We start from the raw sequence: 23,673 nt of genomic DNA, 5'->3' as shown, positions 1-23,673 counted from the left end.
ATGTATGTTCAGATGTTTTAAAATTAACTCCCCAACCCTTAAGAATTAAAGATGAATGGATAATTCTTTCATTTTTTATTACTACTTAGATAATTTTACTTTTTATTTTTCTTTGAAGTCCAAGGAAGCCCACAATTATGAGCTTTGTTTTAACTTTAGCACAAACACATTTATTTATATATTCCTTCATTTCTATGTACTGCATTCACATAAAATGAAACTATTAACTTATGTGCTTCAGGAAGGATTCAATTTTGTCTATTGTTCAAGCCACTCATAATGTCCCTTTTCTTTTCTCTGTTCTTTGGATGAATTCTTTTAATGTTGTGTTCCTTTGATGGGTATGCTTCAAATAAAAGTATTTTGTTCAAGAAAATGACAGTGCGTATGTGACCCTGCTGCTGTCCAGGACTTTTCTGCAGTCCATTTTGACCTGTCATATCTGGGTGCTTAAATGAAAGAAATGTCATTACTTTGTGGTCAAAGTTTAGTAGAGAAAAACGGTAATTGAATGAATCCCAAAGTGTGTGCTGTTAATTTTTCAGAAGGCTTTTTGAATCTATTTTCATCTAGCCTGTAGAGGACTCTTTGTTTTCCAGTTCTCTCTCAAACTATTTTCACTAGTACTACCATTAATAACATGAAGAGGAATTGGGGAAATTCTATAATTTTGTTATAATTGATTGGAAAACCAACTAAGATAGTTGCTACAAGCAGGGAAAATGTTTACTTTTTCTCTGCTAAAACTAGGAGATAAACAAAATCTTGGGGAAAGTTTCTGCTATATGTAACTCAAGTGATTCTAGTGACTTAAAAATGATTTATGGCGTACAAACAAAAAAATCTATATTATAGAACTCAATAGCTATAATTTATTTTTTTTCAGGATTGGGGAGGAATAAAGTGCTACTAGACTTACTAATCAGTCAGTTGAACTGAGTTAGTTTGAAAATGTTTGCACTGTCATTAAAACTCCCTAACAAATATTAGTATATTAATATGGCAGCCCCAGAATTAAACCCTCAAGCCCAAGACCTTACAGGGGCAAATGTTGGTAACTTTCAGTAATACTAATGTCTCATATGTTGTCCTTTTTCCCACTGAATCACTCTTTTGTTTGCTTCTTGTGGGCTAAAGAACATATTAAGATTAGGAAAAGATGAGAGCAAAATCAGATAGTTAAGTCATGTTGTGAAATTGATGAATACCCACTTTTATAAGATACTATACCCTGGGGAGGTAAATTCTTTTCTGAAACTTAGATTTGTTCTTTTTTTAAAAAAGCATGTTTATTTTTCTTAAATATTGCAGATATTTAATAATGCCCAGTAATAAATTTAAATAATTTTAGCAAATTAATAATAAATTTAATAAGTAATATTATTTAGTAAAGTAAAATTATAAAGTAAATATTTAAAGTAATAAATTTTAATAATTTTAGCAAAATCTTTTCAAATGATACTATTAGTCTATAAATAATCACATGGTGGTTGGGACTCTAAAAGTGTGATACTTACCCAGACTATTAGAAGAACTAAATGATGTCAGACTTGAGAGTCTTACCCATCAGCCATTGATTTAAGTTGGAGGATCTTCCCAGAATGTTTCAATCTTATAATATTCTGAAATTGGAGTTACTGAATAAGCTGCAGTTTATTTTTATGGAGCTCTTTTGAAACTACCTAGAAGTAATTACACTTAATGGCCTTGGAGGTGTTTTCCAGTTATAAGCCTATTACAATATAAGATGACCAAATGTCCTATGAAATAATGCTTCTTATTAACTAGGGGTGTATAAGGAAAAGTGATTCATTTCTTTGCCTCTCCAAGGAGTACCTATGAGCTATCTTTCTATTTAGTTGCCACTTCCCTCTTCTGGATTATAGCAAGAATATAAAGAATTATTTAATCATGCTCCTCTAGTATGGCTTCTTGTTGAACATTATACAGGACTTTCCCATTTGGAGTACCAACAATTAAATCATAAGTGATCTAAAGACTTTGTAATTCTTAGCACTGTGTGTCCTCTTTTCTGTTCTGCCAACTTATCATTGTCACTGCAGAAGCTGAAGGGGGACCATGTAGGACTAGAGACCATTTTGTATTTATCTTTATTTTGTTGATTTTATGGCCAAAGAATCTGCCACCAAGTGTCCCAGCCCCAGGAGCCTTGACTGATCCTTGAAAAGCAGGACCTTTAGTCAAAGCCTTCTATAGCAATGTAGAATTTGTCAGAGCTTCCATGCTGCAGAGAATTGATGAAGTAGGATTTGGGGGAAGGAATTTTCCATAAAATGGGAGGGTGGCAAAGAGAGGCTTTGGAACCTTAACAGATTTTATGCATTTTACTACTTTTTCATCAGTCTAGGCTTAAAAACCTATTAAAAGATTTACCTATTCTAGCTCCTTATGGTTTGCAAAACTCTATCCTTAGACTAAACCTTTGTATTAAGGAGTGCCAGCAATCTAATCGCCTTTTGATATATGAGGATCCTGAATATTTGCTTAAGAGACTGGCCCCAAATCACCCAGATAATAAGTGTCAGAGGTGCATTCGACCTAGGCCTCTTTCCTCCAAGTTGGCTTCTGTCTCCATTTCACTATACTGCCTATCATGATAATGAAAAGCTCCTCTGCTGCTTCACCTTTCTCTTTTGTAAAATTGCTAGGCAGATTTCTCCCAGCCATAAAAGGTAGCTTTGAGAACTCAGCATGGTATAGTAAATTCAGGGCTAAACTGCGAGTCAGGGCAGTTTTCCTTTGAATCTCCCCTCCAGTATTCAGGCATGCTGTGAGCTGGAGCACAGTGCCTAGTAACCTGCTTTTCTGTCTGTAAAGGAGGGCCAATATCCTTAGTAATGACCTCACAGGTCTGTCATCTGGTTGTCTCAGATGAAATGATGTATTTCAAAATTTTTTCAGCCTTTAAAGTACTATATAAATACTATCTCTTACCTTTCCCTTCAGTCTCCTCTTCTACAAAATGGGATAATAACAAGCTGTTTCAGTCGATCAGTCAACAAGTATATCGTAAGTGCCCTTAGGTGCCAGTCACTGTGCTAAGGAGTAGAGATGCCCTTAAAAACCAGGCAGCTGTGTAGATAACTGTGTGCCAAACAAACCCAGGCAGGCTGGTTTTTGTGGCAAAGGTGCCACCAGCAGAAGGGATCCTTAAAGGTTTTGTGTAGACAGAGGGCCCAGAGTCAGCTCTTCAAAGGGTTGAGAGATTGTAAGGGCGGAAACTAACCCCATTCCAAGAATGGGGTGTACCCAGTGACTAGGAATGTGTGGCTGGAAGTGGAGGGTTGGGTATGAGCAGCAGTTCAAAGGCCACCTTGGCTGCGCTACAAAGTATGGGCTGGGAACTTCTGAGTAATAAGAATTCAAAGGTAGGCTGGGACCAGGTTGTTAAGGACTTGAAATGACCACCAAGGGGGTGGAGTTATGATGGTTATAGTTAGCACTGAGGTAACTTTAAAAAATTTACAAAGTACTTTACAAATGTTAATTCATTTGCTCTTTACAATCCTGTGAAATTGATGCTATTATTATCTTAGTTTTACAGATGAGAAGAATGAGTCTGAGAGAAGTTAAGTGACTTGCTTTGGGTCACACAGCTAGTGTGAGGCAGAATCTGAATTCAGCTTTTCTGTTGCCCTGACCAGTATTCCATGCACTAAGCCACCTAGCTGCCAGGACACTGTTATATTGATCCTAGAGGCAGGAGAGAGCCTTTGGAGTTTATTGATTTTGAAAGTTTCAAAGTCCATTGCTTAAGGAAATTCCTTTGGGATCTGTGAGAATGATTGTGGAGGTTGTGGAGCAAGGGGACACTGGAGGGACAGAGATCATTCTCGTGGCTTCTATAGTAATCTAGGCAAGATATGATGTGGGTCTCCACTAAGGAGGATTGGGGAGGGGCAGGGCCAGGACCATGTCGGAGGGAAGAAAAGGAGATGGTTGGGAGAGATGTTATAGGGCTTAGAATGACAAGATTTGGCAATTATATTGGGTGAGAGTGAGTAAGGAGCAGGGCACGACCGCAAGGCTGTGAACCTGGGTCACTGGGGGGACAGTGGAGCCCTTTCCTCTAATACAGAAATTTGGGTTTGGGGAGAAAGAATGAATTCTGTTTGTCACATGTTGAGTTTGAGATGTGGGATATACACTTTCAAATACTGGACTGAAGTTTGGAAGAGAGATTAGGCTGGGTTTATGGATCTGGGAGTTGTCTGCATACAGATAATGGAATCCATAGCAACTGAGGAGGACAGTAATATTTGTAAGGATCTTAGCACAATATCTCCTTGGCACATAGTGGGGGTTATATATTCCCTTCTTTCTCCCTTTCCTTCCCCCACCCCCACCAACTGAGAGATTATTGAGACCAGAGGACTGAGCCCCAGGGTCAACCATGGTGTGGGGAAGTGGGTCTGCAGTGATGATCCGACAAGGGAGGCTGAGAAGGGGCCTTCTGACTGGAATAGAATCACAGTGTCAGTCAATCTACATTTATTAAATGCCCTCTTCTGTTCTATGACTGGGGATACAAAGAAAGATAAAATATAGGCCTGCTCTGTGGGAGCTCACAGTCTCATGGGGCAAACAACATTCAAACAATTATGAACAAGCCAGATATATAAGGAGAAATCAGGGATTGTCTCAGAGGACAGGTGCTTCAGAATTGGGAGTGACCAGTTTATGTGAACAAAAGTCTGCTTCTGTAAAAGCATCTCTCTCTCTCTCTCTCTCTCTCTCTCTCTCTCTCTCTCTCTCTCTGTCTCTCTCTCTCTGTCTCTCCCTCCCTCTCTCTCTTTATATATGTGCATGTGTATATATATATTTACACATATATGTGTGTTTGTACACATATATGTATGTATATATTAAAAACATAATTTCTCCTTTAACTTTAGGAAGGTTGAAAGTCACTTGGCTGATTTTTTTCGAACCTCCCTTTATTGCTGTTGAAGCTATTTGTATTTCTGAGTGCATCTCACTACTAAGAAGTCGTGGCTGAAGTCCTCAGTCCTCTTGTAGCATCCCACCTCCTTTCCCAGCCCAGGGCCTGAGACAACTTCAGGCATGCTTTGTACACTGTAAAACTCCCTGATATGGTGATGTCTTCCCTGTGACCCAAGTGATATAAGTAACCGTTCAGTTTCTTCAGTACGGAGTCGAGAAGCTGAGAAGAATGGATGCCTTGAATAATTAGCGCAAATGCACAGAACACCTGGCTGAAAGAAATTGATTTAATTTTGAAGTCAGAGAGTTTGTTTTCCTCCCTACCAAAGTCATCTTTTAAATAAAGCCCGCAATGATTGCCGAGCCATTAGGAATGCTTTGACAAGACAAAACTCCCTCAGACTTCTCCAATACAGAATCATTTCCAAGCTTGTCAGATCTGTGCAAATGAAACTAAATCAGATGCTGCTATTGGAACTGACAGATTAATACAAAAAATAATTTGTCTTTGGTGTTGGTGTTTGATTTTCAGTGTCTTGAAGTTCCATGTCTATTTCAGGCGATTCTCCCCTGAGTTATGCAGGTGTTCGTGTCAGAGTGAAGAATACATAGCCAGAGAGCTGGTTGTGATAGTGGGATTTGTATGTTGGAAGAGGTAGGGAGGGAATGGTGGCTGACAGCCTCTCGACTTTTCCATTCTGATGCTTGTATGTGTCTCAGAATAAGCCAAACATTTCTCCTTAACTAAAAGAAAACATTATAATGTTATTCTGCTTTGCTTTCCTTTTATTAGCATGACAGTTTCTCCAAGCCCTGATGCAGAGGCCAGATTGCCCACCCTTTATGCCACTCACCCTGTCCAGTTAGTGGAAACCCCCAAATACTGGAATTGATATATAACTCTTAGTCATGTGGTAAGAACAGGTGATTTGGAGAGGATTGACTAAGGGGAAATATTTCCAGGAAAGCTAGAAATAGAGTACTTTGCTCCAGTTTGAATGCAGTTCTTCAAATATTTCATTTTCAAAGAAGAAAAGTGCTAAATCATTTAGCAATGATTAAAAGGAATTAATTATTGTGCAATGGTTATACCAAAGTTGTATGTGTGTCTGTGTCTATTTGTCTTACTAGGGGTCACTGCAAGTTCTCTCTACATCAAGGCAACCCATTTATTCAATATTTGCAGGTATTGAAGATACAAAAACGATAGAAACTTTGATAGCTTTTGGTTTTCAATAAAAGAAAAATATTTGATATTTGATATGATTTAACATTAAATCATTTATATAGCCAAGTACATGCATTAATAAGATCTGTTTGAACTGCAGTTTCTCTTTAATCTTCAAATTAGATTTTAAAGAATGAAATATTAGAATTCCCATTAATAAATTTAAATAGAAATGAATTCATTTGAACTAATGGCTGAATAAAAAGGTAACATTCTCCCATTAAACATGATGATTTGGTATAGTATATTATCCATTTTTACTTATTTCATGAAGAGTAGAATTGTTATGAGGAGGAATGCAGAAAAAATGAGTGTTTAATGGGCCTCTCAGTACATCACAAAGGCCATTTGGTTTTCCTTGGCTTGTCCTGGTTGTCGTCAGGGTTGAACAGCTGATAGTAACATTCTTGTAATTCTGCATCTTCTTCCGCAGTTTCAGCCGAGACTCTCAAGAGTAACCTTGATGCGATGGAACAGCAGATTACTTGCCTGGAAAGTGACATCACCAAATTCCCGAAGAAAGAGGACAAGCGTGACAAGTTTGTGGAAAAGATGACCATATCCTTTCTTTGTCTTGGGGGGCCTGGCTCGTAGTGGCAGCAGAAATGGCCTTCTCAGTGTTTGCTTTTCTTGAAGGGTTGCAGTTATTTGCAGGGGGCCTTGTCTCAAGCGCCTTCCTGTGGTCCTCGGTCTGTGGGTAGAAAGTTCCGCTAAAGTCGTAGACAGAAATAACACAGTAATAACGGCACTGCTAGAAACCCAGATGGTCTGTATTGAGAGGTTGCAAACAGTAAGTGTTGACTGAGTACCTCTGATGGGCCAGGCCCTGTGCTGAACCCTTGGGATATAAGTGGAAAGACTGAAACAATCTCTACTGCCATTGAGATTATGTTCAAGTGGAAGACACAACAAATACCTTTAAGATCTACTGTGTGAAAAGAAAGTGCTGAGTACAAATGTATACAACTTAGTTAAATTTAAAGCAATTTGAAAGGGAAAGCACAAGCAGCTGGAGGGAATGAGGAAAGGGGTCCTGCAGGAGATGGTGTCTGAACTGCATCTTAAGAGAAGAAAGGGGCTCTGTGAGGTGGGGGTAAGGAGGGAGTACATTCCAGGCACTGGGAATGCCAAAGCAGGGAAATGGGAGATAGAATATTCTGTGTGAGGGAAGGAGAGAAGGCCAGTTTGGATACATCACAGAGTATAGGACAGAGTAATGTCAAATGAGGCCGGAAAGGTTGGTTGGGGGCCAGGTCGTGAAGAGCTTTAAAAGCTAAATGGAGGAGTTTGTATTTTGTCCTAGAGGCAGTAACAAGCCACTGGCACTGATTGAGTCAGGAAATCTATACTTAAGGAAAATTACTTTGGTCATGGTGTGTAGAAAAACTGTAGTGGGGAGAGACTTGGGGCCAAAGACCAATTATAGAGACTGTTGCAATAATCTAGGTGAAAGGTGATGAGAACCTGAACTAAAGGGTTAGCCATGTGAATGAAGAGAAGGGGTCAGATGCAAGAGATGTTGAAAGGTGCAAACAGCAAGATTTAGCAAATGATTTATGTGTATAGGATGTTCTAATAGAGCCATGGATTTCTGTGTGTCTCTCTATATACTTGTGGTTCTATATGACTAGTCATCCGACAACATTTTTTATATGTGTGTGTGTTTGCTTACATATTAATAGTATTACATGGTCATTTGAAGATCAGTATAGACATATAGAAAACAAAAAGCAGAACTTGAGAAATTGCATTTGTTTACCAAGAAATTCTCTGTGTTACAGAGTCTGGCTTTTGTGGAAAAGACCAGTCTCAGAACTGCTTCCTTCTCACTCTTACCCCTTCTTCCCAGCCTTTCTTCTGGCCTGGTTTGCAAAAGTGGTAAAACCATATTGTACTCCATTGGGTATGAATAAATATCCTGAACTGTAGATTTATTTCACCATTTTCTATTTCCATAAGGAATAACTACTCTATATTCTTTAACTGATTACATGGCAGTCACCTTCTTTCAAGGTTAAAGCTGTTGTTCCTTTCTCTGCTTTAATTCACCCCCCTCCTTTTTTTCAACCTGAGATCAGTGGTACTGAGCTGCAATTGCTACAGACAGACAGACTAATGATGACTAGAGAATGCAGGGAAGTTACTTATGTTTTTGTTTCTCATTTAGTGACGTAAGTTGGTGAATTACTATTTCTACGCCCAGTATGTTTTAAGGAGTGCTAAGTATTAGCAGATAATTTTGGTGACTTTTTCAGGAAAGTGAAAGGTGAATACTACATAGGTGAGATAATGATGGGAACTGCCAGTTTTGAATCCCCGTTTGTCATAGGATGACCATCCACTATGAAGTTCCTATTTGTTTTATGGCTGATTCAATCCTTTCATTGATGTCATTGTTCGATGGTAGCCAACAGTTCCTACTTTGTCCTCTTTTTCATTCCGTTGCTTTCTTCACATCTTTGAGTTCTGATCCCCTCATTCTGTTAACACTTGTTTATATCGTTGGCCTGTAGCCACACAACAGCTTGCAATACTGAAAAGCTCTTGTTGGTCATTTAGTGAAAGAAAAGTAATTTCAAACCCATATGAACTTGGCCTGGGCTGCTTATTTTATTTCTCACTTTATATGCAGGTAATTAAGGCATTTAAAAATGAAAATCCAGTGCCTTCTGTATCTGAAAGTTACAGATGAATGGTTAGTCTTCATTTAAGTGCCACTAAAGTGTGACTGTTTGTCCACAAGGGGATTGGAAACTATATTAAAATGTATGGGACTGTTACTTTGCATGGCATGATCAAAAAAGACAAAATAAAACATGCAGCAATTTGTTACACAGAAATAGGTGGAGTATTGAGTTGAGTGAATTGTTTGCTAAAGTAGAAATTATTGAATCGGGCTGGTACAACTATGCCTACCCTCCAAAATGTATTCTTACCTTAAAAAATCCTTGGGCAACTAGCATGGGAAGAAGTAAGCCCTTTGTCTGACTGTCTCCATCAGATGGTGTGGGTACCTACTAAACGATGAGTGATTAGGTGCAGAATTTGACAGGTTTATAGTACTTGAACCTGCCTTAATATTAAGGCAATGATAATATTCTCTCTGTTGTTGAAGTTTTCTTTAAATCATAGGTTTAGAAATGGAGGGAACTTGAAAGACCACCTGCTATAATCCCCTCATTTAGAGAAAAGAAATCTAAGGCCAAGAGAGATGAAATTACTTAGGTAGCGAGTGGTCAAGTCAAATTTGAAACCAGGGCACCTCACTTCAAATGCAGTATACTTTCTACTGGCTGCCTAAGTCGTCTATCCCAATAGGTCATTTTATCTTGAGTCTTTGACTAGTTAAATTGGGTAAGTCCAGATATCATTATGGGTGTAACTTCCTCTCAAATAGGCTTTACTTACTCTAAGAATGTAGACTACTAGAGACATACTGATATTTGTAATTAGTTAGGTGGGGTATATGGGTACCATAGCTCATGGTGATTCATTGTCATCTGGAAGACAAATGTTTTATCAGCTCAAGGGCAGAAGGACTCGCCATGCAAAACATCTCTGAGTCTCAGAATTGTCATTTTCTTTTCTCCACTTAATAGTATTTTTAATTGTATGTAAAGATAGTTTTCAACATTTCCTTTTATAAGATTTTGAGTTCCAAAGTTTTTTCCCTCCCTAACTCCCCAAGACAGCAAACAATCTGATATACAGGTTATACCTATACAAACATATCAATCATATTTATATATTAGTGATACTGTGAAAAGAAGAATCAGAACAAAAAAGAAAAAAAAGCCACAAGAAAGAAAAAACAAAAAAATGAAAATAGTCTGCTTGGATCTGCATTCAAACTCCATGGTTCTTTCTCTGGATGTGGAGAGCATTTTCCGTCATGAGTCTTTTGGAATTGTCTCGCATCATTGTATTGCTGAGAAGAGCTAAGTCTGTCATAGTTGAAAATCCAGCAGTGTTGCTGTTACCATGTATAGTCTTCTCCTGGTTCTGCTCATTTCACTCAACATTATCATGTAAATCTTTTTAGGTTTTTTCTGAAATCCACCTGCTCCTCATTTCTTATAGCACAATAGTATTCTATTACCATAGCTTGTTCAGCCATTCCCCAATTGATGGGCATCCCCTCAATTTCAAACCACAAACAGAGCTGCTATAAATGTTTTTGTACATGTGAGTCCTTTTCCTTTTTTATGATTTCTTTGGAATATAAACCTAGGAGTGGTTTTGCTGGATCAAAGACTGTGCACAGTTTTATAGCCCTTTGGGCATAAGAACTATCATTTTCAAACAAGAATCTTAGAAAATATTCTAGCCTCCTCGTCTGGCTGAGAGCACATCCCTAAGACAATCAATCCCCCAAGTTAGTGTCAAGTTTTGCTCATATCTGGCGATCTATGCTTTTAACAGATAGTCTTATAACACACCTATTGGGTAAAATAAGACAGAATTAAACATCACAGTAAAACTTTCAATTTTCAAAATGATTATCTCGGTCCTAGTGCCATTGCTCTAAAATAGGGGTCTAAAAGGATAGTTTCAATAATGCACAAGGTTTCCAGTTATAATTCAGTTATCCATAATCCATAGGTCACTAGGTACCCTCTTCTTTATTCCCTGATGCTACCAGAAATTGTATGCGTGTATTTGTATATACATACAGTCTGTGTGTTTGTGTGTGTTTGGGCCTTGATGCAAATATAAGAGGTTCCCTGATTGTATCCAATTTACTAAATGTGAAAAATAGGATCTATTTGAGTTAGGTGGAAGGGGGAGCATTTGTGATAAGAACAGCTTGCTAATTGTTTGGGCCATTTTCTCCCTGACTTGAATTCAGTTAGTATTCCTATCTTCAGTCCTTGTAATTTTTGGCTTCTTAATTAGAAGTGCCTAATTGAGTAGTGTGACTGTGAATATGACTTCCTCCTTTAATCTCATCAAGTCCCTTTGTGCCCCTTGCTTCTCCTGATATGATGGAGGACCATCTTCCTGAGCAGCATTCCTGGAATAGGCTTTTCATATGCCTTGACGTGCATTCTTTACATCATAAACTGCCTCCCAACTCCATTAACCTTATTGCTTCGATTTTGTTAGCAAACATTTTTTCGGTGTCTGCTCTGTTTTTCTGTCTGTGGCAGAGATGTCTATTGTCAGAAATCAGCTTAGCTTTTTGATTGACTGAGGGCTAACTCATTTCCCTGAAATAGAGGACAGGGAGTGGCTGAGCACAGTGCTCCTATTAACACATTGACAGGAAGTAGTAACAGAATGTTAATGACATTAACACCCTGTCAAGCAAGGATCAACACCTGGAGTTCCCTTATCCTGTGGGGAAGAAGTAATTATCAATTATATTTATAAAGGGAATCTTTTCTAAGCAATTCAGAAAGGATTGAGGGTTTCTGCTGTAGTTCAATTGTATATTTCTAATCTGCTACTCCTTTCTATTAAGATAATCATTTTGAAACAGGGGAACAGAGAAACACAGAAGACTTACCTAATCCCAAGGGATACAAACTCATTTTTTCCAAGCCTTTTTCAGTAAAGGATAATCAGAGTTAAAATGAAGAAGTGCACCTAAATGTCAGATGTTAGATCAATAAAATTAACAACAAAAATAAATCCACTCACTTTCTTTTAGAGGAAAGGAATATTCCCAACCCTGGCCTAGCTACTCCTTTGAGAACAAATGGAAGGCAGAGTTTAAGGGGAAACTTTTGATACTTTTCCTTCCCCTCTCCATGTATCACTGCCTATCTGTTATGCCAGGCTAAGAAAACAGGGGAAGAACAGGAGACCCAGTAGGGCATTGTGAGATTGTTTGACAGAAGGGGTGTGAGAGTTCTCAAGGAGAAAACTGGAGGGCATGGGAATGATTAAGCTGAGGGTATTGAAAAGCATGTTTTCAGAGAGACCTGCTTTGCAAAATTACTGCCATTTTTCCTTTAAAGGGTAAATTTTAGCATTGATTGAGAAATGTATTCATGGCATTAGCTTTGGGTAGGATTGGCTTGTGTGATGAATTGAAGACATGGCCAAAATAATTTTACAATATAAGGCTAAATGCTTCCTCAGTCGATTTTTATTAAGGGTGCATTTTCTCTCATGACCCTAAGTTATTTTCTTTATCAGAACAGAAAATGAAACCCTTGAAGGTAGTCTAATCCAGTTCACCATTTTCCTTTTGATACAAAGTTACATTATTTTTGTCTCTAGCAGATATTTTAGAAACTGTATTTTCTCATGTATGTATACCTGTGAGTATGTATGTACTCACCTCAATTAAACCATATAAGGTAATCAAGAGTCCTCTTTTCTGGTTTGTGCCTTGTATTTTCAATGCATGTAGATTTTTTTTGCCTGAAATAGTAATTAATTTATGTCCTGAATGCATGCCAAAAGCATTTTAAAGTAAGAAGTATAGAAACAATCTTACACAGAACCAAACAGAGAATTATTTTATATTGTGAGAGTCATTTCTGACCTTTTCATTATAGATACTTTTACCTTTGGCTGGGGATTGGACAGGGCTATTTTCAGAAGCCCTGTCAGATTCTGTCAGAACCCTAAAGCCCTGCCAACCTTGTGGCAGCTGATTTTTCCATTGACAGAGGTTCGAATAGATTTAGGTACTTATCCAAACCAAACTTTCAAACCTCCAGAGGTTTGCCTATTACTAGTTTACATAGAGCTTAACTACAGTGGTTTCTTCTTTCAACATTGACTTTTTTTATTTAAAGAGCTTAATCAGGAGCTCTAATAACACGGGATCAGTCTGTTCAAATACAAATGAAAAATGCAGCTGCCAGAGGTTCGTCCTGTGGACCAAAGGGCCCATGCTGCCGGAAGGCAGCGTAGCTCATAAAATGATCTTTTTTACAGCAAAAGATCTATTTTTTATTGCTAGGTCATATCCTTGTATTGGAAGTTTATAAAACCTACAGTTCTTTGGATTTGCACCTTCATGCAAGAGATAGAGACTAATGAGATGGACAGCATGTTTATTTTTGACTGGAAGATGTTCGTAATATAAGATCCCATTCTACATTGTGTCAGTCGCTTATTTAAAAAAGTCTTTGATGCAGGAGAGCAAAACAGTGCCTTTAGGACTCTCAGTGAAGTCTCTCCCATCCCATACCTTAGAATTATTCAAAGTTCTTTGGAAGATAGAGAATCAGAAACCAACTGGGTCTATGATTCTTTAGTCCTAACCGTTAGGCAAGATATAAAACAGTGGGATGTGTGTTCCACAAAGGTTCTTGCCACTGTCATAGAGGAATCCAGTCTAATTATTGGCTACATATGATGAGTTGTACCAGATTCTCTTGTTTGTGGATGATGACAACTCCTAGGATATCACAGAATCTCTTGGAAGGCACGTGCCACTCACAAACGTTTGCCCTAGCTATCTATATGGGAAAAAATCCAAGTACGTAAAGAATGTCTCTTGTCCAGAGTGTGTGATATACATTCTGGTGGATGAATAACCAGTAGAGGACATCCTTCTTCCATCTGAGTATGTGTTTGTAAGTTTAATATGTGTATGTGTGTTTGAGAGAGAAAGAGACAGAGAGAGAGAGACAGAGAGAGAGACAGAGAGAGACAGAGAGACAGAGAGAGAGAGACAGAGACAGACAGAGAGACAGAGAGAGAGAGACAGAGAGAGACAGAGAGACAGAGAGAGACAGAGAGAGACAGAGACAGAGAGAGACAGAGAGAGAGAGAGAGAGACAGAGAGAGAGAGAGAGAGAGAGAGAGAGAGAGAGAGAGAGAGAGAGAGAGAGAGAGAGAGAGAGAGAGAGAACAAATATGCAGTGATTTAAATAATTCTGGCCCAGACAGAATTAATCAGGAGGAGGAGAACAGGGTGGATTGCCTTATGGAAATTGTGAAGCTCCTTTAGTGTTCCCAAACTTCCTCTTCAAACAAAAGCTTATCTTTTGAACTCCAATTTTCTCTCCATATTGTATGACTGTAAGTCTTGAAATGCAACAGCCTCTGAAGAATTAAAACTATTGTACACACAGTGGTAAGGCACATGGTGGATGTGAATAAACTCTAATATAAAGCAAACAAGGAACCTCCATGAAGAACCAGCAAAAGGGATGTCATCAAAATGTCATGTGGCAAGAATGAAGGATAGCTAGAGGATAACACCTGTGTTACACAGGTATCTTTGTGATATCAGAAGATGGGAAAGAAACCCCTAGCATGGGGGTACTATTTGCCAAGGATGAGCAGTCATTAATGGGTTGCCATCTGGCAGAATTGGAAAGAATGCTGACATTGATTATATCCTAGAGCCATTTGAGTTTGAGGGGTTTATAAAAAATTGTTGAACCCTTAAATTAAAAAAATAAGTATCTTTTGTTTGGACAATACCTTTATTTCTAAATATGTCTCCTCTATCCTAACCCCCAAGCCATCTCTTTTCTTTAAAATGAAATAAAAGGATGAACCAGTTGTCCAGCAGAGCAAACAAACATCAAAAGAATCTTATGATTTATGTAGTATTTCACATCCTTAACCCCTGCCTACTCCTACCTCTTCAGAAAGGGGGAGGGAATGCATTTTCTTTTTTCTAAGGTCAAGCTTGGTCATTTTAAGTATATAATGTTAAGAGGGATTTTTTCTTCATCTTTTTCTTTCCATTCTTTCATTCTTTTCTTGACTTCCCTCTGCCTCAGTTCATATATTTTCCCAAGCTTCTTTGAATTCTTCAGTTTTGCCATTTCTTATAATACAATTGGAGAAGCTAGGTGGCTATGCACTGGATTAGAGTCTGGCCTGGAGTCAGGAAGATTCATATTCCTGACTTCAAATCTGTCCTCAGGTATTTACAAGCCTTTGTTGCTCTGGACAAGTCACTTAACCCTGTTTGCCTCAGTTTCTTTATTTGTAAAATGAACTGCAAAAGGAAATGGCAAACTACTTCGCTATAATTTGCCAAGAAAACCCCAAGTGGGGACACAAAGAGGTGGACATGACTCAAAATTACTGAATAATTATGCAGTAATATTCTCTTGCATTCATGAGCCATCCCCAGTTAATAGTCATCTATTTTGTTTCTAGTTCTTTGCTGCCATCAAAAGCACTGATATGAAGATTATGATCTATATGGGACCTTTTTTTCTATCTTCAGTCTTCTTTGTATACATGACTGTCAGTCGAATTTCTGGGTCAGAATTCCATATTGCTTTCCAGAATGGTTGGACCAATTCACAACTCTACCAATAGTATATTAGTATGTCTGTCTTTCTGAAGCCATTCTCAAATTTCATATTTCCATCTTTTATGGAAATTTACCAGTTTGTTGGGTGTAAGGTAAAAGCTCAGTTATTTTGATTTCTCATGGCATAATATTAGTCCAGTATTTTCATATGCAATGATTTGTTTAGCCATTCCTTAGCTGATGGATATTCATTTTTTTCATAGTTCTTTGCTCCAATAAAAACTGCTACTATAAATATTTATGTACATATGAGTCCTTTCTGTCTTTCTGTAACTTGTTTGGGAGTATATGCCTCATAGTGGTATTGCTGATTGAAAGGTTATGCACACTTTTAGTGACATTTTCGGTATAGTTCCAAATTGCTTTCCAGAGTGGCTCGATCAGTTTATAGTTCCACCAACAGTGTATGAATGTGCTTGTTTTTGGATTTGTATTTCTCTTATTATTTGTGATTTACAGCAATATTTCATAAGGTTGGTAATTGCTTAAGGTACTTTTAAGTATTGTTTGTGCATATTGTTGACTTTCTTCCTTGAAGAATGACTCTTGTTCTTATAGGGAACTAACACAAATATATGTATAAATCTTGATTAACTGTCCTTTATCGTAAATTTTAAGTAGAAAAAAAGGTGTTTTTTTCTGTTGAAGGCTCCTCTTTATATCATACTTGGATTGATTTTGTTTATGCAAAACTTCAATTCCATGTAATTAAAATGATATATTTTTATGTTTTATGGTTGCCTTTACCCCTTCTTTGGCTAATAATTGTTCCTTTAGCTATTTATTAAATGTCTTCTGTGTACCTGAACTGTGCTAAGTGGTAGAGATACAAATGTAAGAAATATAGTCTCTTTCCTCAAGAAGCTTAAGATCTAAAAAGGGAAGACAACACTCTAAACAAAGGTGAAAAGTGTGTGTGTGTGTGTGTGTGGGGCGGGGTGATCCAGAGTGTGGGACATTGTGAAGTACAGTGCAAGGAGTGAAAACTGGTAGGAAGTGGAAGATGAGATGGCTGATCTGGGAGTCCTTCTTAAATGGAGGAATTGGAAGGAGTGCTTAGCTCTGCCCTCCAGCCCATAGGGTAATGAGGGTACTGATGAGGTGTGAGTACCAAAGCTGACATAATATTGCGAAATGATGTTTCCTTTTTTAATTTACATTCTTATATAGAGTAAGATGTTGGTCTTAATATAAATTCTGCTAAATTAGCTTCCATTTCCCAGCAATTCTTGTCAAATTAAAAGTTCTTCCCCAAGTAATTCATATTCTCAGCTTTATCAAACATTGTTTTATTGAGTTCAGTTGTTTTTGATTCTTACTTGGCTAATCTGTTCTGTTCTGCTGTTGACCTTTCCATTTTTTAGTCAGCACCAAATAGACTTGATATTTCCTGCCTTAAAAAGTAATTTGTTGTCTAAAAATGCTCTTCTCTCTTTATCCCTGCTTTAAAAAAATTTCCCTTTGAGATTCTAGACCTTTTGTTTCTTCAAAAAAACTTTGCATCTTGTCTAGCTCTATAAAGTAGCATATAATGTCATTTTTTGATGCACTGATTGGTTTTGCTGATTCTTTTTCCTTTCTTCCACTTTTTCTTTTTTCAAAACATTCTTTGTTTCAAGTGAAGCTCACTGGAAGGGCAAAGGGGAAGGGATACAGGGAAATCTAGGCAATGAAAAAAAAACAAAAGATACCAATAAGATCTTTTTTTAAGTAACAGAAGAGAAAATGCCAGAACTGCTTGGAATCTTAAAATGTAGAATTGTGAATGTCAGAGCTGGGAGGGACCTTAGTGAGTAATCAGGAAACATTTATTAAGCACTTACTATGTCCCAGGTTCTATCCTTAGTGCTGGGGATATAAATAAGAAGGAAGTCATCCCCTGTCTTCAAGGAGCTTACCATCTAACGAGGAGATGATAGCACACAAAAGGAAGTGGAAAAGCGGGGGGACGGAATATGGGGGGAACCACTACATGGTACCTGGACAGGGACATGATGTTTGTGGAGTCCAAACCAAGCAGAGTAGCCAAAAGAAAATTAAGAGTTATGTGAAAAATGTTGAGCCCTGTGCAAAAGAAAGCTTTGGAAGGAGGTTTCTGTTCTGCTCTCCAGCTCTCCAGAGGACATTGGCAACTGAGAATGCTTAAGAAGGTACTTCAGATCAAAGCTGAGTCAGTCACGGGTGATAAGATTACAGGTGATGATCTTATCCTGGGGGAGGCATGGTGTTCATGGACCACGCTGAGTTGCTGATGATAACATAAAACACAGAATGTCACCACTGAGAAAGCCCTTAAAGCATGGAATTGAGAGTGTCAAAGTTGAAAGGGGTCTTGGAACACAGAACATGAAATGTTAGAGCAAAGTGATGTCTTGGAACATAAACTATTGTAGCTGGAAGGTACCTTAGAACAAAGAACATAAAATGTGAGAAGGACTTTGGAAGTTATTTCATTCACTAATTCTCAGCTTTAGGGTTATAGAGTTATTGGCAGGATGCTTTTGTTTAATAAATTTCTTTTTAACCTAAATAATGTATCTTAAAAATTATAATAATTTCCCTTGAATCTGTGGACTTGTATCCTCCTACCCTCCAAATAAGTTTGGTCATTTTTACCTAGCTCTACAAAGTATTTCTTTCATAGTTTGGTACAACATTAACTTTGTAAATATATTTAGGTAGTAGTTCTTTGTGTTTATTATATTGATATGACCAAATCATCAGTAATGAATGTTCCTCAATTATTTTAGTCCTTCAAGGTTTTGTTAAATAATGTTTTGTGATTAAATTGATTCTGATATGCCTCGAGGATTTTTTGGTAGTTTGACTTTCAGATATTTTACGCATTTTGAATAGGACTTCCCTTTCCATTATTTCTTCCTTTATTTTCTTGTTGCTGTATAGATATACTGTTGGGTTCTGTGGGTTTATTTTGTGTCCTGCTACTTCTTAAATGTTTCAGTTTCTTAGTTGATTTTCTGGGGTTTTCTAAGTAAACCATCATGTCATTTAACCCCAATTGCCCCACCCTCCCCTCTCCAAAAAGCGTCACCTACTCCAAATCTGTTAACTGTACTCACAATGTCCTCTTTCCTTAGAATTTATGAATGGCAGAATTTCAGAAGGGACCATAGACAAGCGGGACAGTTATGAAACTAACAGGATTTATATATTATTTATATATATATATATTCTTTTTTTGGGTGTTTTTGTTTTTTGCTATGAAAACCCCAAATGAAGAGAGCAAGACTTGGACCCCCTGAAATGACTAAACAGCAGCAATAACTTCTTTAGCATTCCTCGAATGGAATTTGCTCTGACAATTGTAGGATAATTTAGGGCTCTTGAAGTACAGTGTTTCTTGTTTCAGTAAAAAATATTGAGTGACCTTTCTTTGATGGGTTGGATGACTGTATATGGAAAAGTTGTTTAATTTGCTACAGTTGACTATTTGTGAAAGGAGCATCTATTCTTTCTGGCCAGAAAATGAGACTTCATCCTAGAACTTTGAGCTGGCACATTTCAACAGATGACTTTTGTATAATCATTTCATCTTTTCAAGGTGTCTGCCATTACTTTGATGATTGCTTTTTAATGTTTGTCATTGGTGACCTTTTTGCGTATAATATTCAATTCTGCAAATGTTTAATATGTTGCTACTTTGTGCAAGGTGCTGTTCTTGGCATGTTGGTGAGATTTATTCAGTTACTATCCTCCTTCTTTGGTAATATAAAATTCCGTGAGTCTTAATCTCAAAGAAAACCTCTCTAGCTGGTGCTAAGACGGTTAGCGCGGCTGTGATTTCTGTAAGTGTGTCGTCCAATGCTCTGCCGGGGTCTCATTACTTAATGAGGGAGACGCTGAAGGGAGGAAATGGAGCATTTTTGAAGGAGAGGGGGCACAAAAATCTGAATCCTTTTCTAGTCTCTCTTACTCTCTTCCACTTAGATTTACTTTGTGTTTCAACAAAGTATCTTATCAAGTGAGATAACATATGTAAAGCACCTTGCAAACCTTCAAGCTAGCTCCTATTGTCCTCCAAGTATGTTGGAAATATTAATGGTTTTTATTCCTCCATGTTCATTGACTTTTTTTGAAACCAACACATGTTCTTAATTGCCAAATCTATTTCAGTTGGGCCTTTAAAGCAAAATCACTGCAATTTGCTGCATTTGTCAAAAATGACAGGCTAATTCTTTGAGCCATAACAGTGTATGTAAAATTTGATTTCTGTTGATTTTCTGAAGTGTTAGCAGAATTTATTTTTTGGACACATCCTTTATTGTTGTTAAGATTCCCACAGCATAAGAGAAACTGGATTGTTTAATTTTGAGGCTGAGAAATAGAGTTGATCTATGAGAATAAGCTCTCTCTCTCTCTAATATTTGCTATCCAACCAAGAAATGATGGAGATGACTGGAAATATGCACATGAAATGGAATTGATTTTGCTACACAGGATGCTGCCACTTGGACTGTGTGTGGAGTTGATTTGTAACATAAATTAACTAGCCAATTATTGATTGTTCCATCTGACTTTATCCACATTAAGAATCTGTAATGAGTTGCCAACTTGTCAGTAATAAGAATGCTGTGTATGAATTGCAATGGGGGTCGTCAGCTGTATCCTACTTAGATCTTGCAGTAAATGCTGCTCAGCTCTACCATCTGCCACATGTCCCTTTTGCATAACACTTTAATCCATTAAAGTGTTTCTTTTTTCTTTGTTTTTTTTCATTAACCTGTTTAGGCTGTACTTACAGTCTTTATAAATAGCATCTGCACATAAACAGCTGACCTATGCAGTACCCTGGGCCAGAGCTCTCTTTGTCTGTGCTGTCATTAAGATGAAGGATGACAACCCTCAGAATTGGAGCAGTCTATTCCCACAGTCACACTCCAAACACATACTAAGCTCCCATTAACTGCCTAACTTCGTATACAACGATGAGATTTGGTCTGAATTATTGTTTCTGAAAGTAACTCTTGTATACTAGAATAGTGTTTGGAGAAATCCAGTTCTTGCTTTCACTAAAGTGAATGGACCGCTCATGGCAGGAGGTGTCAGATCTGCTAGATGAGGAAGACTGTCCCTGGAGTCTAAACTAGGTACTTTCCTTAGCTCTTTGTCCCTAGAGCCCAAGCATTTCCTTGAGGCAGCCTAGTGGGCCAGGACTTAGGAAGACCTGAATTCTAGTGTGATCTAAGACACTTACTGGTTGTGTGACCCTGGTAAATCACTTGACCTCTGTCTGCCTCAGTTTCTTTATATGTTAAATGGAGAAAATAATAACCCCCATCTTACAGGATTAAAAAATGAGAGAATATTTGTGAAGTTCTCTATAAATGCTTGCTGTTGTCATTATTTATGACATTTCACCTTTTGTGTTAAGTAGCCACACTGTGACTTAAGTTTCACCTACATTGCCAGGTGACTCCTCCCTAGAAAGAGATGATTCCAAGCTACCACCTCTCAAAAGCTAAAGGAAAACTCTTGGTCATCAGGGTCTACTGTATTACTGTATTAATCTTTTTTTTTTTTGCTTTTTGGAGGGAAGGCAGGGCATTTGGGGTTAAGTGACTTGCCCAAGGTCACATGGCTAGTTTTTTTTGTGTTAAGTGTCTGAGGCTGAATTTGAATTCAGGTCCTCCTGAGTCCAGGGCCAGTGCTCTGTTCACTGTGCCACTTAGCCACCCCTACTGTATTAACTCAATGCTGTGAAGTCAAGTGTTCTTGGTGATTCTTTAGAACCATTTACCAAACGAACTTCTAAGGACTAAAGGAATAAGTAACCAGATTAGGCGTCTCAGTTTCTCTTGGTTTCAACTTTCCAACACAAAAACAAGACAAATGCTGTTTTGAAGCCAACTTGTATTTTTGCAAGTTGTTTCTCTTTGTGGTTCCCCAAGTTGTGTTAAGTGGCCCAGTCTTCCTCTGCTCCCTCTGCTTGTTATTTTACAAAATGTAACATGTTAATGACTGTGAAATTGTATGTTTATGATGGCTGAGAGCATGCTTGGGTGATTTCACTGTGTACATAAACACTTTTATAATTCAAGCCCACTGGGCATTTTGTTGAGTTCCTGTCCTGAGCATGACCTATGTCACTGCAGGGAGTTGTCATTTACTCTGCTCCAGTGACTCAGTAAGTGATTACTGTATACATTTCCCATGATCATCTCATAAAGCCATTCTCCTGGAGAGGCAAGTTAAGATCATTTGTGGGCCAGTGGAAATGCTTAGATTAAGTTAAGGCCTGGGCTCTAGGTCCACTTCTGCTACTACTTTGCCCTGAGATTTGTGCCAAGTAACGGCCTTTCTTTGTCTCAGTTTTTTCTTCTATAAATAGAGACACTACTAAGTAAGAGGAAGGAAATCTTGACTTTGTGTCAAGGGGCCTGGGTTTCACTTCTGCCTCCAATACTTCACCTGATCACCCCTCAGTCTCCTTCCCTTTTTGTCCATGTCTTCCCATTTGGTTCCTACCCATGGTTCCCTTCACCAAAGTTCTCTTCATGATCTTGTTCTCTTATTTCCCTAATGAGCTTTTCCTTGGTTGTGTTATCTTTTGTGATAAATTGCTTAGTCCTATGCAGATATTTCTCAAATCTAGGTAGCCTGCCTTAATCTCTCACTCAAACTCTAATCCTTCATGGCTATCCCTATTCCCCACTGGCTTCTCACCTCACATGTTATAGCCCATTACTCACATATCCAGAATAGAATTCATTATTTTCCCCCTGAGTCTGCTGGCCTTCCTGACTTGCCTTTTCCTCCCCATGTTATCCAGGGTCATAGATTTGGAGTTGCAAGAGACCTTAGAAGTCCTGTAGTCACAGTAGCTCATTTTGTAGAAGAGCATCCCAAGAACCAGGCTGCATAAGCAATTTGCCCAAGGTAACACCACCAGTAAGTAGCAAAGGTGGGATTAGACTCTAAATCCAGAGCGCTTTCCACTGTACAGCACTGCCCCTAGTTCTTCTTCCCCTTCAGACTCCAAAGCTCCTCCCCTCTTCCTACAGAATATCTTTGCTTCATATATTGCTGGGTCTATTATAATTACCCCCCAACTGGTCTTCCTCACTGAAGGCCCTCTCCTCTCTATCCCATCCTTGGGTTGGCTGTAAAAATAACCTTGTTGATGCACAGGTCTGGCCAAGCCACACCCCTTCTGAAAGTCTTCACAAATTCCCTATTGCCTACAGGATAAAATATGTCCTTTTTTGCCTGTCAGCCTAACTTACAACCTGCCTTTCTAGCCATATTTGACAGTGTGCTTCAGGAGCCCTTTGTTTCTGTCTTCTGGCACCTTCTGCTTTTGTGCCAACTAACCTCGTGTCTGGAATGGTCTCCTTTTTCCTTTCTACCTCTTGCAGCCCTATTCCTTCAAGGCCCATTTCAGGTGTCACTTGTTTTCCTCCTAGCTGAAAGTGAACTTTCTGTCTGTAAATGTTGGTAGAGTTCTTTTTCTGGAGCTCTCTTCTGTCCCCAAAACATTTTAAACCTCACATTTTCTTTGTGTAGGTTTCCTCCTTTCCATCTTCCTCTTTGGAATGGTTTTCAGTTCTTGGAAAAACAAGAAGTGTCTTGTTTTTTTTTCATCTTTGTAGATGTGTTACGTAAACCTGGCATGTAGTCAATACTAAATAAATGCATGTTGAATTGAATTTCAAATTAGAAGTCATAATAATTGACAAATATTTTATTTGCAAAGAAGAATAGACCTCATCTAACTAGTCTCAAGTAAGTTCTGGGCCATAAAAGTTTTGCTCTGGGATGGAGATCTTCTCACCTTTAGTGTGTTATTTTCTCACCCCACTTGGAAACCTTTGTCCCTATCCCTCACCTCAGGTCTTGGAAACTAGTACCCAAGACTTCCAGTTGAGATGAGAAAATAATATGCTAAGGTTGATAAGATCTCCATGTGGTGTAAACTTTGGAGACATTTCTCAGGTCCTGGATGGAAACCAGTTTTCTCATTCTTAAAATGAGCGAGTCCCTACTGGCAGAGCGTGGTACATAGGAAAAAAGTGTAGGAAGGTAGCCCTTCTTTCCTTTGGAGAGAGAGGACATAGTTCCTGAGACAACTGAGCTTCATTCTTGTGGAGAAAATATCCTGTGGAGAAAATAACCTGAGGAAAATTCTTTTCTTTAAATTTATTTATTTTCTTTTAGTTCACAAGATTGAGTTCCACAATGTCTTAAGTTTCAAATTTTTTCCCCCTCCTTCTCCTTC

At 38.2% G+C, this 23,673-nt stretch overlaps 1 protein-coding gene across 1 annotated transcript in view; it reads left to right on the top strand.

Annotated features, from left to right (window-relative positions):
• Positions 1–23,673, top strand: part of DIAPH2 (diaphanous related formin 2) — an 873,453-nt gene that overhangs the window by 560,863 nt on the left and 288,917 nt on the right. Inside the window, exon 24 of the mRNA XM_069065282.1 lies at positions 6,627–6,752. Within this exon, the coding sequence (XP_068921383.1) occupies positions 6,627–6,752 (126 nt within the window). The remainder of the gene's footprint in view (positions 1–6,626; positions 6,753–23,673) is intronic.

The sequence above is a fragment of the Petaurus breviceps genome, unplaced genomic scaffold, assembly GCF_028583685.1.
Source record: "Petaurus breviceps papuanus isolate PSGF00001 unplaced genomic scaffold, PetGlider_PUasm1.0 90681, whole genome shotgun sequence".
NCBI classification, from domain to species: domain Eukaryota; kingdom Metazoa; phylum Chordata; class Mammalia; order Diprotodontia; family Petauridae; genus Petaurus; species Petaurus breviceps.
The sequence above is the reverse complement of the archived record's forward strand: the minus strand, read 5'-3'. Positions and strand labels throughout refer to the sequence as shown.